The sequence below is a fragment of the Glycine max genome, chromosome 19 (genome assembly GCF_000004515.6).
Source record: "Glycine max cultivar Williams 82 chromosome 19, Glycine_max_v4.0, whole genome shotgun sequence".
NCBI lineage: Eukaryota > Viridiplantae > Streptophyta > Magnoliopsida > Fabales > Fabaceae > Glycine > Glycine max.
Window position 1 is genome coordinate 41,290,970 of NC_038255.2, and position 12,024 is coordinate 41,302,993.

At 30.1% G+C, this 12,024-nt stretch overlaps 1 protein-coding gene across 1 annotated transcript; it reads left to right on the forward strand.

Annotated features, from left to right (window-relative positions):
• The first annotated feature begins 1,473 nt into the window (after positions 1 to 1,473).
• On the forward strand, positions 1,474 to 5,275 carry LOC100806476 (probable protein phosphatase 2C 25). Its single transcript, XM_003554159.5, has 4 exons — positions 1,474 to 2,476; positions 3,282 to 3,646; positions 4,390 to 4,626; positions 4,750 to 5,275. Exons 1-4 carry the CDS (start codon positions 2,152 to 2,154, stop codon positions 4,996 to 4,998), a joined length of 1,176 nt encoding a protein of 391 aa, XP_003554207.1. The 5' UTR covers positions 1,474 to 2,151; the 3' UTR covers positions 4,999 to 5,275.
• The last annotated feature ends 6,749 nt before the right edge of the window (positions 5,276 to 12,024 follow it).

Genomic DNA, 12,024 nt, shown 5'->3' on the forward strand with positions numbered 1-12,024 from the left:
TTTAGCCGTTTGAATGCATTGGGTGAATCCGTGAATCTGATATATAAATATGGCCAATATTCATTTTATGGAGATTTCTGCCCTCTTACTTTTTTCAATAATAAAAAAAATTCTTTTAGGGTATTGATATTTTTTAATAATGAATGCTTATCACTTCTTTATGTATATTTTACTTAAAATATAAATAAAACAAAATAATTCATTAGATCTGAAAGACTAATAATAAAGAAAGCGCATGGCATGTTCCATTTGGATTTTAGCTTTCATTGTTTCAAGAATATGCATTCCTTTCATTAAAATTATGACATGTCATATAAATAGTTGTTTTTATACCTTATTTTAAGTGTTCGTTTAGATAAAAAAAAAATTATCAAATTAAGATTACTAACTATTAAATAAATATATATTAAGATTACTTACTAATAAATAAATATATGTTACAAGAATATAATCATAATTTTTTTTAATGAAATGAAATAATAGGGAAATTGGATATTACATAAATTGTGTCAAGATACTGTATTAATACATTATTTTTTATAACACTTTTACAATGTTATTTTTATAAAAACCAAAAAAGGTTGTCTTTAGTGGAGAAACTAGTCTTTAATATTGTAACAAACTCGAATTTAACTTTTTGTTAGAAGAGATGTTCATAGCTATTTGAGTAGATTCTTTAAAACTTTCTTAAGAGAGATGTTCACACTTATTGTGAGACCATGACTTAAATAAAATTACCTCCAAGATAAATTATTGTAGGAAAAAGAAAAAACTTATTTTTACTTCTATACTTTTGGTCAAGCACCATCGAGGTCTTTGTACTTGATGGATTTAGCCTTCAAACTTTAAAATCAGGTGAATTTAATCATTTCTAACTTAAAAAAATGATAAATTCTTTAAAATGAAAGATTAATATATAAAGATTAATGACTAAATTCATGAAGACTTAAATCATGTTTAACAAAAGTATAAGAATTAAAAACTAAAAACAGAATATGCTAAAAAAAAGTATAACCAAAATTGGAAAATGGGCATTAGAAAATGGAAGAAAAATTATAAAAAAAACACATTTTTCCCCAAAAAAAATAGAAAATTGGAGAGAAAAGTTATCTAAAAACATATTTTTTATATGAAATAAAATAGAAAATGCACATTAAAAAAATTGGAGAAAAGTAATATTAATATATAAAAACTAAAAAACACATTTTCCAAAAAAAAAAATAGACATCACTTCTATAAAAAAGTTATATAAATAAATTTAATTTCTTATATTAATTGCCTACTTAAAAATGTGGACTTGGGTTGGCTTTTGATGGGTGGTGTAATTTGGAGCTGGGTCCACCCAAATTAGTGGCAAATATGTAAATAAGTCGTTGTCAAGTTGAGAGATCCAGAACCTTTTTAAAAAAGAAAAACTTGAGGTCCAAGAGATAACACCAAAAATAAATATAAAACTAAAAATGGCAAATGGGCATTAGAAAATTGGAGAAAGGAAAAAATGCATAACAACAAAACTGATACGCTCTTGTTCGTTTCAAAGTCAACCTAAGCTTCCGTCAACTTTCCTTCCTCACTCACACTCACCATTCTCCAATCTGCACTTTCTTTACAAAAGCAGAGAAACCATAGCGGTTTCTTCTATAAGAATCCATTGCTTAAGCTTAAATTCAGCATTACCCCTCAAGAATCAAGATGCATCATTTGGCCATTCTCTTTCAACAACACTAGTCACAAGATCATTCTATTCACTCCCAAATACCAGATCTTTATGTTTGCTTTGGAATCCCAATTCCAATAACAAACTCTCTCTCTCTCTCTCTCTCTCTTCAACCATTACGAGGTTTAACAATTCGAATTCTAGTTCTGAATATACATCTGTTTTAAATACTTCAAGGAGAGCTTTAAAATCTTCAGAATTTGCAATTGCAATTCCTTAATCTTTCGTTCTTCTTTGTCTCTCTTCCAACTCTAAAAATTACAATTTTTTCCACACTTTTCCTTGCCCAAGCACAAGTTTTAATCTTTTCTCACACCCTTGTTTGCCCTCCAATTCTTGCCTCCAATTCTTGCCTCCAACCCCACGAAACCAAAGTTTGGATCTTTTCAGCACCCCTTTAATCTTTTTCCTTCCAAGAAAACAGCCAATGTGGGATGTTTTCGTGGCTTGCAAGACTAGTTTCGTCGTGCTTGAGGCCTGTGAGGCGCTATGCCCGCATGAGCAAAGATGGTGATGATGATGATGATGGTGTTGATGAGTCTACTTCATCAGTTGAAGACTCTCTTCTGTGGCGTAGAGACCTTTTGAAACATTCTTGTGGTGAATTCTCCTTTGCTGTGGTTCAGGCCAATGAAGTTATTGAGGATCATAGTCAGGTCGAGATTGGCTCTGACGCCATCTTTGTTGGGGTTTATGATGGCCATGGTGGTCCTGAAGCTTCACGGTTCGTCAGAGATCACCTCTTCCAGCACCTAATGAGTGAGTCTTTTTTAGTTTCTTTGGTTGTTCCTGGTTTCTAAATTTGTTTATTTGTTTTTGGCCTTTTTTTTGTGTGTGTGTGTGTGTGTGTTGTTATTTATTATTTTTATAATCGTGTAGATTGTGCCTTGTTGTTGTTATTTGGAGTGGTCTTTTGGCTTATATGGTCTTGGCCCTGGCTGGTTTTGGTTTTATCGTTGCTTTGTTTTTATTGCTTGTTATTGCGGCTGCAAGAAACTGATTAGTTAAAGTTCAGTTTGCCTTCTGATGCTTTTTTCTTTTGATTCTTTGAATGGTATTTTTTGTTTATTTGGAAAGAGTGAGGGATGGAACGGAAACATGAACCTGAAATTCAAAGGAACCAAATTTTGATTGTATATCCAAAGGATTGCATGCTAATGTTTTTATAATTGTATGTGTGTGTGTGTGTGTGTGAAATGGAAAAAGCAACTTATCCATTTAAGATGATAAAAAAATTGGCATACATATTGTGTGATCTAAGACACATGCCACAAATTGATTTATCTGTCAATTTAGGACTGGCGTGGTCTATGAATTTCCATAGTTCGTTTTCTTATTCTTAAATTTGCGAGTTAATTGATTTTAGTTTCTGGAGCTAATTTGATTGGTTCATAACTCTGTGAGTTAACATGCATAACAACATAAATATGCTTGTCTGACCTGCAATATGTTTGCATAAACTTGGTTCTTTTTTTCATTTTTCCTAATGCTATTTTATCATGTGCGGAGTTGGTACTGCATTGGTTTAAGAAATTATGGAAGTTTATGTGGAACCTGATTACAGGGATTGCTCAGGATAATGGAAATATCTCTGAAGAAATTCTCAGAGGTGCTGTTACTGCTACAGAGGATGGGTTTATGAAACTTGTTCATAGGAGTTATATGATAAAGCCTTTGATTGCATCAATTGGTTCCTGTTGTCTGGTTGGTGTTATCTGGAAAGGGACTCTATATATCGCCAATCTTGGAGACTCCCGTGCCGTTGTTGGTTCTTTAGGTAGATCTAACAAGATCATTGCCGAGCAGCTGACTAGAGAGCACAATGCTTGTAGGGAGGAGATTAGACAAGAACTTAGGTCTTTGCATCCACAAGATTCACAAATTGTAGTAATGAATCGTGGAACATGGCGTGTCAAAGGCATCATCCAGGTTTTGTTTTGCTCTTTACCTTTAGAAAGAGTTTCTTAGTAGTTTTTGTTGCCTCTTCCTCTTTCCCAAAATAACCTACACTGTTACATTGGATTCTTTATGGATCCTTTTTCATATTTTTCTTGTTATTATAAAGAATCCAAGCATTGCACAATGATTTTTCCTGTAGTCTCCATGTGTGACTAGGAACTATTTGTCTCATTTTTTGTAGTGCATATTACCTCATCATTTGATGGGTGGACCGGTTGTGATTGGTGGCATTCCTCTCCATCTTTTGTGGACATCCTCCTCTATTACATGATAATTCACCATGCATGTTGCAAAACCATTAAATGTTAAATGTATATGTTTATATTTGATGCATTCCTCTTAATTCTATATCAAATGTAATAGGTTTTGTTACAACTCACTATAATTATCAGATGATGATCTTTTGACTCCTTCAAGTTTATGGCAATTATAACTAATTATTCTTTATGTGTACACTGCTTAGCTTTATAAGACTTTGCTAGCTAGGTGTCTCTACTTCTATGATATGCTTAAATTTTCAGGACTTTCTATTAATGCAAGCCATATTTTTTATGCTGCATTTCATTTCTGTTCACTTCTAAACTACTCACTGTATTTTTTTTCTGTAATTAGCTTTTCAATTATTAACGTGATACTTCCTTCTAGGCTGATTGATATTGTTTGTGCACTGTATTAACTTAACGGTTTTCTTGTTCACTGACAACTGCTCTCAGGTATCGAGATCCATAGGAGATGCATATTTGAAGTGGCCGCAGTTCTCTCTCGATCCATCATTCCCACGTTTCCACATGCCTGAACCTATAACCCAACCTGTGCTAACAGCAGAACCATCTCTATGTTCAAGAGTTTTGCAGCCCCATGACAAATTTCTTATATTTGCGTCTGATGGACTTTGGGAATACATGACAAATCAGCAAGCAGCCGAGATTGTTCAGAAGAACCCACGAAATGTATGCTTTTTGTACTTATCCTTTCTTCTATGTTTCTTCTATTATCTTTGCCCTTGTATATATGAAAATGCTCAAATTTTTTTCTTATGCTATGCTATGCATTTGTTAAAAAAAATACTCCAGGGGGTTGCAAGAAAACTTGTTAAGGCTGCTCTAAAGGAGGCAGCTAATAAAAGGAAAATGAAATATAAAGAGCTTCAGAAGATTGAGAAAGGAAACAGAAGGATTTTTCATGATGATATCACTGTGATTGTTGTCTTCATAGACCATGAGTTGCTCGGGAAGAAAATTACTGTGCCAGAGTTGTCCATCAGAGGGTTCATTGACTCGGCTGGACCGTCAAATTTTAAAAGTGTCCAGGAGTTTATGTGATACAAGGAATTATTTTTTCTAGAACTATAGCAAATAAAGTTGGTTGGCTCTGCCTAATTTTGGTTAAAAAGGAAAACAAGAATCTATAACATTTCACTTGCACACAGCTTTGCAGCATACTGTTATTGTCTCTATTTTGAGCATTTCTTGGCATCTATCAAAGTTCTCCTATTTTTAGCTAGTTTAGCTTCACTTTAAAAGTATACTTTATGTTTTAGAAACTCATTTGCTGGTGATAACTAAAAGGTGTAATTGGATTTGGAAGGCTTTTTCTTTTTTTTGGTGGCATAACTTGTATGATTTAAAGAGGTTGAGGAGTGGTTTAACTCCAATCACTAAAAGTTGCGCGGATCAGAGACTTTATTCCCTTTTGATCATGCAGTATTGAGAGAAATATTAGGAACACTGGTATTTACAGTTTTGGAATCAACTATGGTCTACTCTCAACTCACGGTTTGGGTACATTTAAAGAAGATAAAAGAAAAGTGGGTGGAAGTTAATGATAAAAATAACAATGCACTATTGTTTAGCTTATTAAAGTGCTTTTTTAATTCTTTTAGAAACAATAAATTCTTTTATTATCACCCATGATATCTTTTGTGTACCATAAATGTTCTCTTTTTGCTTGGCTTATAAATTTCCTAATGTTGTATGGCTGTCACTGAAATTGAAATTTTAGTAGTGGAGGATGGTTAGAAGTCAAACTTAAGCACAAAGAAGCTATAATGGCTTGATTAAGTTTTTAATTTCTTAAAAACTCATTTTTTTTTATTTGGTTTCGTTTTTAGTTTTTTAAATAATTTTTCGTATGTTTAATTTTCATGTCTTATTTGGTTTCTTTAAATACTATGGGTTTTCTTTTTTGCTTTTTAAATATTATGAGTTTTACTTTTGATCCTAGATACTATTAGTTTTTTTAAAAAAAATTCCTTTTAGAGGGACTGAATGGAAAACTTGTAATATTTAGAGGGGTTGAATTGAAAAAAAAAAGAATCAAATAATAATAAAAAAAATATTTTATGAAGTAACTTATTTAAAAGAAAAATAAAAATGAAGTAACAAATGAGAAAAATTACCAATTTTTTTTACTAAAATTTTAATTAAACCCTATAATATTAATGGAATTATAGTCTTGTAAACGAGTTGTCTAAAAAGGGGTTTTCTTATAATATTAGTGGAATTGTAGTCATGTAGCATTGCAGTCTGAAAAATAAATTTTCATTGGTTCCACTAGAAAGATATTTTGAAACAGTCACATACAATAACCACTCTGTTTTCAAGTATCAAGCACACTAAAGCTGTATAAAAGTAATAAAGTTAAAAAAAAAATAACAAAGTTTAAGTTAAAGTCAAATTAAAGTATGAAAAGCACGGTGTAGAATCAAGAAGAAAGTAAAAATGATAGGTTCGAATAAACCGTTTTTCTCGCGTGCTTTGATACCCACTTTCAAATACTCAAACACACTAAAGCAAAAATTAGTGTCGGCGTTCATTTCAGTGAAGTCATTTTGGATAAGACCAACTCAATATCACTTAAAAAGAGATTGTAAAATATGTATGTGTCTGTGTATATATATATATATATATAGTATGGTATCGTGTAATGATAAGGAAATGCAGACGATCCTGGACTTCCAGGCTTTGGGTTGGAGAACAGCAAGAGTTAAGAGAGAATAAGTAAAAATAAATTATATTTTTAAAATGTTCAAATTAAGGGGAAAATAAAAGTATAAAAGGTTAGCTTTTCTTTTTACTCTGGTTACTTAGACAAATAAATAAGGAAAATAATATTTTAATATAAAAAGATTTATATTATATAAAACTAATACATAATTTACTTTGTGATAGAAAAAAGTAAAATATGTGAAGAAAAAAACTGATTTTTATATATAAAAAAAATTCCACTCCTCTCACAAATCATACCTCCTATTGTTTAGTCTATTGTGCCAATGTCAACAACTCAAATTGAGTACATCATGGTAACAAACAACTCCAAGAAAGCCGTGTGGTTAGCGGGGATACTAAAGGACTTGGCCATTGAGTAACAAGGAGTTCATTATAATTCTTATAGTTAAAATTTTATCAATTTGGTAACAAATTAGGTCTAGCATGCTAGAATAAACCATATTGATGTGAGGATCCACAAGATTAAGAACTTGATGACATCTCTTTATATTTTGCTCAGTAAGGTCCACCCTTTAAAGTATGTTGTTAATATGTTAATCAAAATGGTCATAACTAACAAGTCCAACCATTGGTTGGACTTGTTGAATGTTGCTAAGTGCTAAACATAACAACAGTACAACTCAGGAAACTATTAGTTGGACTTGTTGTTTATCTTTCTCGGGACAAGATGCCTAACCCTTCATGCATTGACTCATCTGTCAACAAGACTATGGATACAACAAATCCCCATGTCTATGGATCCAGCACCACCATCTTACTTGTTTGAGTCAATTACCACGTCGAATCAATTGATAGTTGTTGGAAAATCCAACGGAGGTTAAGCATCAAGAAAATTTATACCGATGGACTAGAATCACATCACATGATTGAACCTAACACCATACTTTAATACTAAAGTAATACTACCTCTTCTTATTTAAAAGAAAAAAAATAACTAATTTGTGAAGACAAATAAAAATGGTTAAGTTAGTTATTTTTAATTAATGATATCATAACTTCAAATTTTATTCCAATAATACATATTAATTACTTGGTTTAAGTGATGGTTGTATTTAATGATATTACTCATTTTTCAAGTGATAGCTTTTTCCATCAATGAGTATGACCTATCTCATTAATAGTCTTTACAATAAATAAGAGTATAGAAAGAAATTACCATTTAATGCATTTAAAAGTAGTCATATATTTTTTATATTTAGGAACAAAATAATGTTTTTATTTTTTTCTTAAATATATTGGAACGTAGGTAGTATTAAATTAAAAACATAAATCACACTTTTTAGGACAATTTTTTTTTCCAAAAACAATGCAAACCTAGCATGCCACTTATTTTCTCCTCAATTTTTTTTTACAAATTGAAAACCTAATATGACACTTTTTTGGGACAAAGGAACTATATTCCATCCGGTCTTAAATATACGGAAAAAACCTATTTCTTGGTATCAAATATAGGAAAATATTATTACTTTTAACTTAATTAATGCTACTATCTTTAAAATATCATCTATTTAATTGAAATGATAGGTTCAATGACTTATTTTTACTCCTAATAAATAACAAGTTTTAATGAAGGCTAAGTTGGGAAAAATTATTTTTTAATTGAAATTGATGCAATTAAAATGTGCTTAACTAACTTTCTATATTATCGTAAATTGTTTTCTTTTTTCAGACAAGAGAGATTATGTTACCAACAAATTAGGCATGGAAATCAATATCACTAATAAGAGACAAACCATGGGCTTGAATACAACACATGGCTGGTTTAAAAGATATTCAAGTAAACAATCACAATGAGTTGTTATTGACCCCAGTAGGTTTTGATGTTGGTCCCTACAATCCCTCAAAATTCCAAGATTATCCCTCCCTGAAAAGCATTACAACATCCTGATTCCGTTACACAGTAAGGGGTGTGAAAATTCCGTTATGCAAAAATTCCACACCCTCTTTTGTGTAATGGAATCATGATGTTGTAATGCTTTTCGGGGTGTAGAAAATACATAATTAAATCATGATTTCATTATGCAGGGGGGGGTTAAAACATGACAGTACTACGGAAGTGTGATTCCGTTGTATGATATGTAATGGAATCACACTTTTGTTTCAATGTTGTTCCTGGAACAAAAAAATATACAACGGAATCACACTTCCATTTAGAATTTTGTTTTTTTGGAGAAAAAATGTACAATAAAAGTGTGATTTTATTATACATTGTTTATAGTATAATTCCACTTCCATTGTAATTTTTTTTTTGAATTTTTAAAATTCTACAAAAATGGCATGTATTGCATATAATTTCATAGAAATATTAATTACATATTGAGGTTCACATCCATAAAAAAAATGGAATACACATTCAATGTTTGCCATGAACAAAATATCTACTACATATTTGAAGAAAGGTCTACTACATATTAATATTACATATATCAATCTTTAGAAAAATATACCACATATTTAGATCCTCTAATTGACTAAAATTATATTGAGTTGAAAGCTTGTATGCGTTAATTGTAAGGCCTTTGTCATGAGCAGGCTTCGGGTGTGCAGTAAGTTCTTCATTGTGGTACAACAATAAGCATTGGACAATGATCCTTAAAAAAAAAAAAACTTCATTACCATATCATACATACAAAAGATGAAGTTATCGGGAAAAAAAAATCAATATTAGATTACAAAGGTAAATGGTATGTTTAGTAGATATTAAATACCTGCATAAAGTGATTTCCATTGACAAATCAAATGGAAATGAGACGAGACTTTGCTGGCACACGAACCCTAAGTGAAAAGAAGGTCCAACTCTGCAGCTTAGATAAGTGGATCAATAAAAGGACACCCATATTTTCCAATTCCAATGGACTTGTTCACTAATTTGTCTATGTATTGTTTATAATTCTTCCCCTCTCCCCCCTTTTCACAATCTAGTATAACATATTTTTTTATACTTATTTATGACTTATGAATGTTAATCACAAACATGTGCTCCTTTCCCACACATCGAGTCCAATTTAACAAATTATCCCGCTCTTGAAAAATCTAAAAGAATTGAAAAATTATTCAATAACAAAACAAAACACACATGCAAATAAAAGTCTAATGAAATAACTAGAAAAGTCAAGATAGCTAGGTTGCGCCTGCATATCAATGTCATCATCACCCATATTTTCATCATTATTATCCACATACCATCATTAGGCTCGGCTCCACAAAAAAGGTCAGACCGGTAAAGGAATTGGCTTCCATTATCCATATTTCTCCCTCCAACTAACATTATAACCTCATCAAGATATAAACGTATTCCAATTTATTGACCTACATAATCAGTACAAAAGTATAGTTATTTCTAAAAAAAATGCACAACAGAACCTATTGCACAATAGAATCGTGATTTTGTAGTGCAACAACAACATCGAAAATAATGGAATCCTGATTCCGTTGTGCGAAATTTTACAATGGAATCCTGATTCCTTTTGACCATGAAAATAAAATGAAAATACTTGGCAGTGTGAGTGCAAAGAGTGAAGAGCGGGAACAAAGGGAAATAGAAAAGAGGAAAAATGAATGAAGAAAGGAAAAAAGGGAGAAGAGAATGAAGATATGGGAGGTGGAGAAGGGTAGTTTGGTAATTGCTCTTGCTAGAAGGGGACAAGAGCAATTTATTGGGGCCAATAGTAACCCCACAATCATATTTCATTTATATGTTTTTCTATGGTTGGGCTACCATGGTGAGCATTTAAATATCATAGTAGCAAGAGTGTTACTTGGTGCACCCAACACATAGGATGGAATGGCAAAAATGTCTTTCACCCTAATAATATAAATAAAGCTATAGTTTCGTCCGTACGGTGCGCGCATCCTTCTTCTTCATCTTCCTACGACCTTCTTCTTTTTATTCCTGTTCCTACGGCCCTTCCTCTTCCTCTTCCTACGGCGGTTCATCTTCCTCTTCCTATGGCGCTTCTTGTTCGTCTTCCTCTTCCTACTGTGCTTCTTCTTCCTGTCATCGTTCGTGGTTGTTCCTTGCAATTCTTCTTCTTCCTCCACTTCTCGTACTGTTGTGATTATTCATCTTCCTCTCCAACAAAAAATGGCATTTTTTCTAAAAAAACCCTATACGGATCATCAATCAGTATGGCTCATACAGATCGACAATCTGTATGTGTCATATGGATTGGTAATCTGTATGTGTCATATGGATATCCATATGACACATACAGATTGTCGATCCGTATGAATTTTTTTTGTTTTTTTGTTGAATATTTTTTTTTCAATTTTTCTTCTTCTAAATTTGTTTTTTTTTTGGAAATTTTTTATTTGTCAATTATTATTTAAATTGTTTCGTAGTGTGATGTTGTTTTGTAATATTAGTGAAATTTTATAAAAAAAAATTATTTATATGCTAAATATTGATTTTATTTATAAAAATATATATTAGTTATTACTAAGATTAGATTAGATTGGTGAAACAATTAATTTTCAATATTGTTATATTATATTTGTCAAACTTTTAAAAAAAATTGAAACAAATATTTAAAAGATATTGAATTTTTTACTTATGAAAAATATTGAAACATAATTTTTAATTGTACAATAAATATGTTAGTTATAAAAATTATGAAACCAAAATTTAAAATATGATAAGATTTATAGGTTAAGATAATGATTGAAATCAAATTTAAAAATATATTTGATTTAGTAGTTATAAAAAATATTGAAACCAAAATTTAAAATTTAAAATATGATAAGATTATTAGTTTAAGATAATCATTGAAATCAAATTTAAAAATATATTTGATTTAGTAGTTATAAAAAATATTGAAACCAAAATTTAAAATTTAAAATATGATAAGATTATTAGTTTAAGATAATCATTGAAATCAAATTTAAAAATATATTTGATTTAGTAGTTATAAAAAATATTGAAACCAAAATTTAAAATTTAAAATATGATAAGCTTGTTAGTTTAAGACAATAATTGAAATCAAATTTAAAAATATATTAAATTTATTAGTTATAAGAAATATGGAAACCAAAATTTAAAATATGATAAGATTGTTAGTTTAAGGTAATGATTGAAATTAAATTTAAAAATATATTTGATTTTATAGTTATAAAAAATATTGGAACCAAAATTTAAAATTTAAAATATTATAAGATTGTTAGTGTAAGATAATGATTGAAATCAAATTTAAAAATATATTAAATTTGGTAGTTATAAAAAATATTGAAACCAAAATTTAAGATTTAAAATATATTTATTAATTCATATGTTTTAATTTTTTTAAAATTATTTTTTTAGAAAAAAAAATTCATTTAATTTATTTACAAAATTTGATAATTAAA

Coding starts and splice junctions, on each gene's coding strand:
- LOC100806476 (XM_003554159.5), top strand. CDS start 2,152: ATGTTTTCGTGGCTTGCAAGACTAGTTTCGTCGTGCTTGAGGCCTGTG. Junction 2,477..3,281: donor CCTCTTCCAGCACCTAATGA/GTGAGTCTTTTT, acceptor ACCTGATTACAG/GGATTGCTCAGGATAATGGA. Junction 3,647..4,389: donor GTGTCAAAGGCATCATCCAG/GTTTTGTTTTGC, acceptor AACTGCTCTCAG/GTATCGAGATCCATAGGAGA.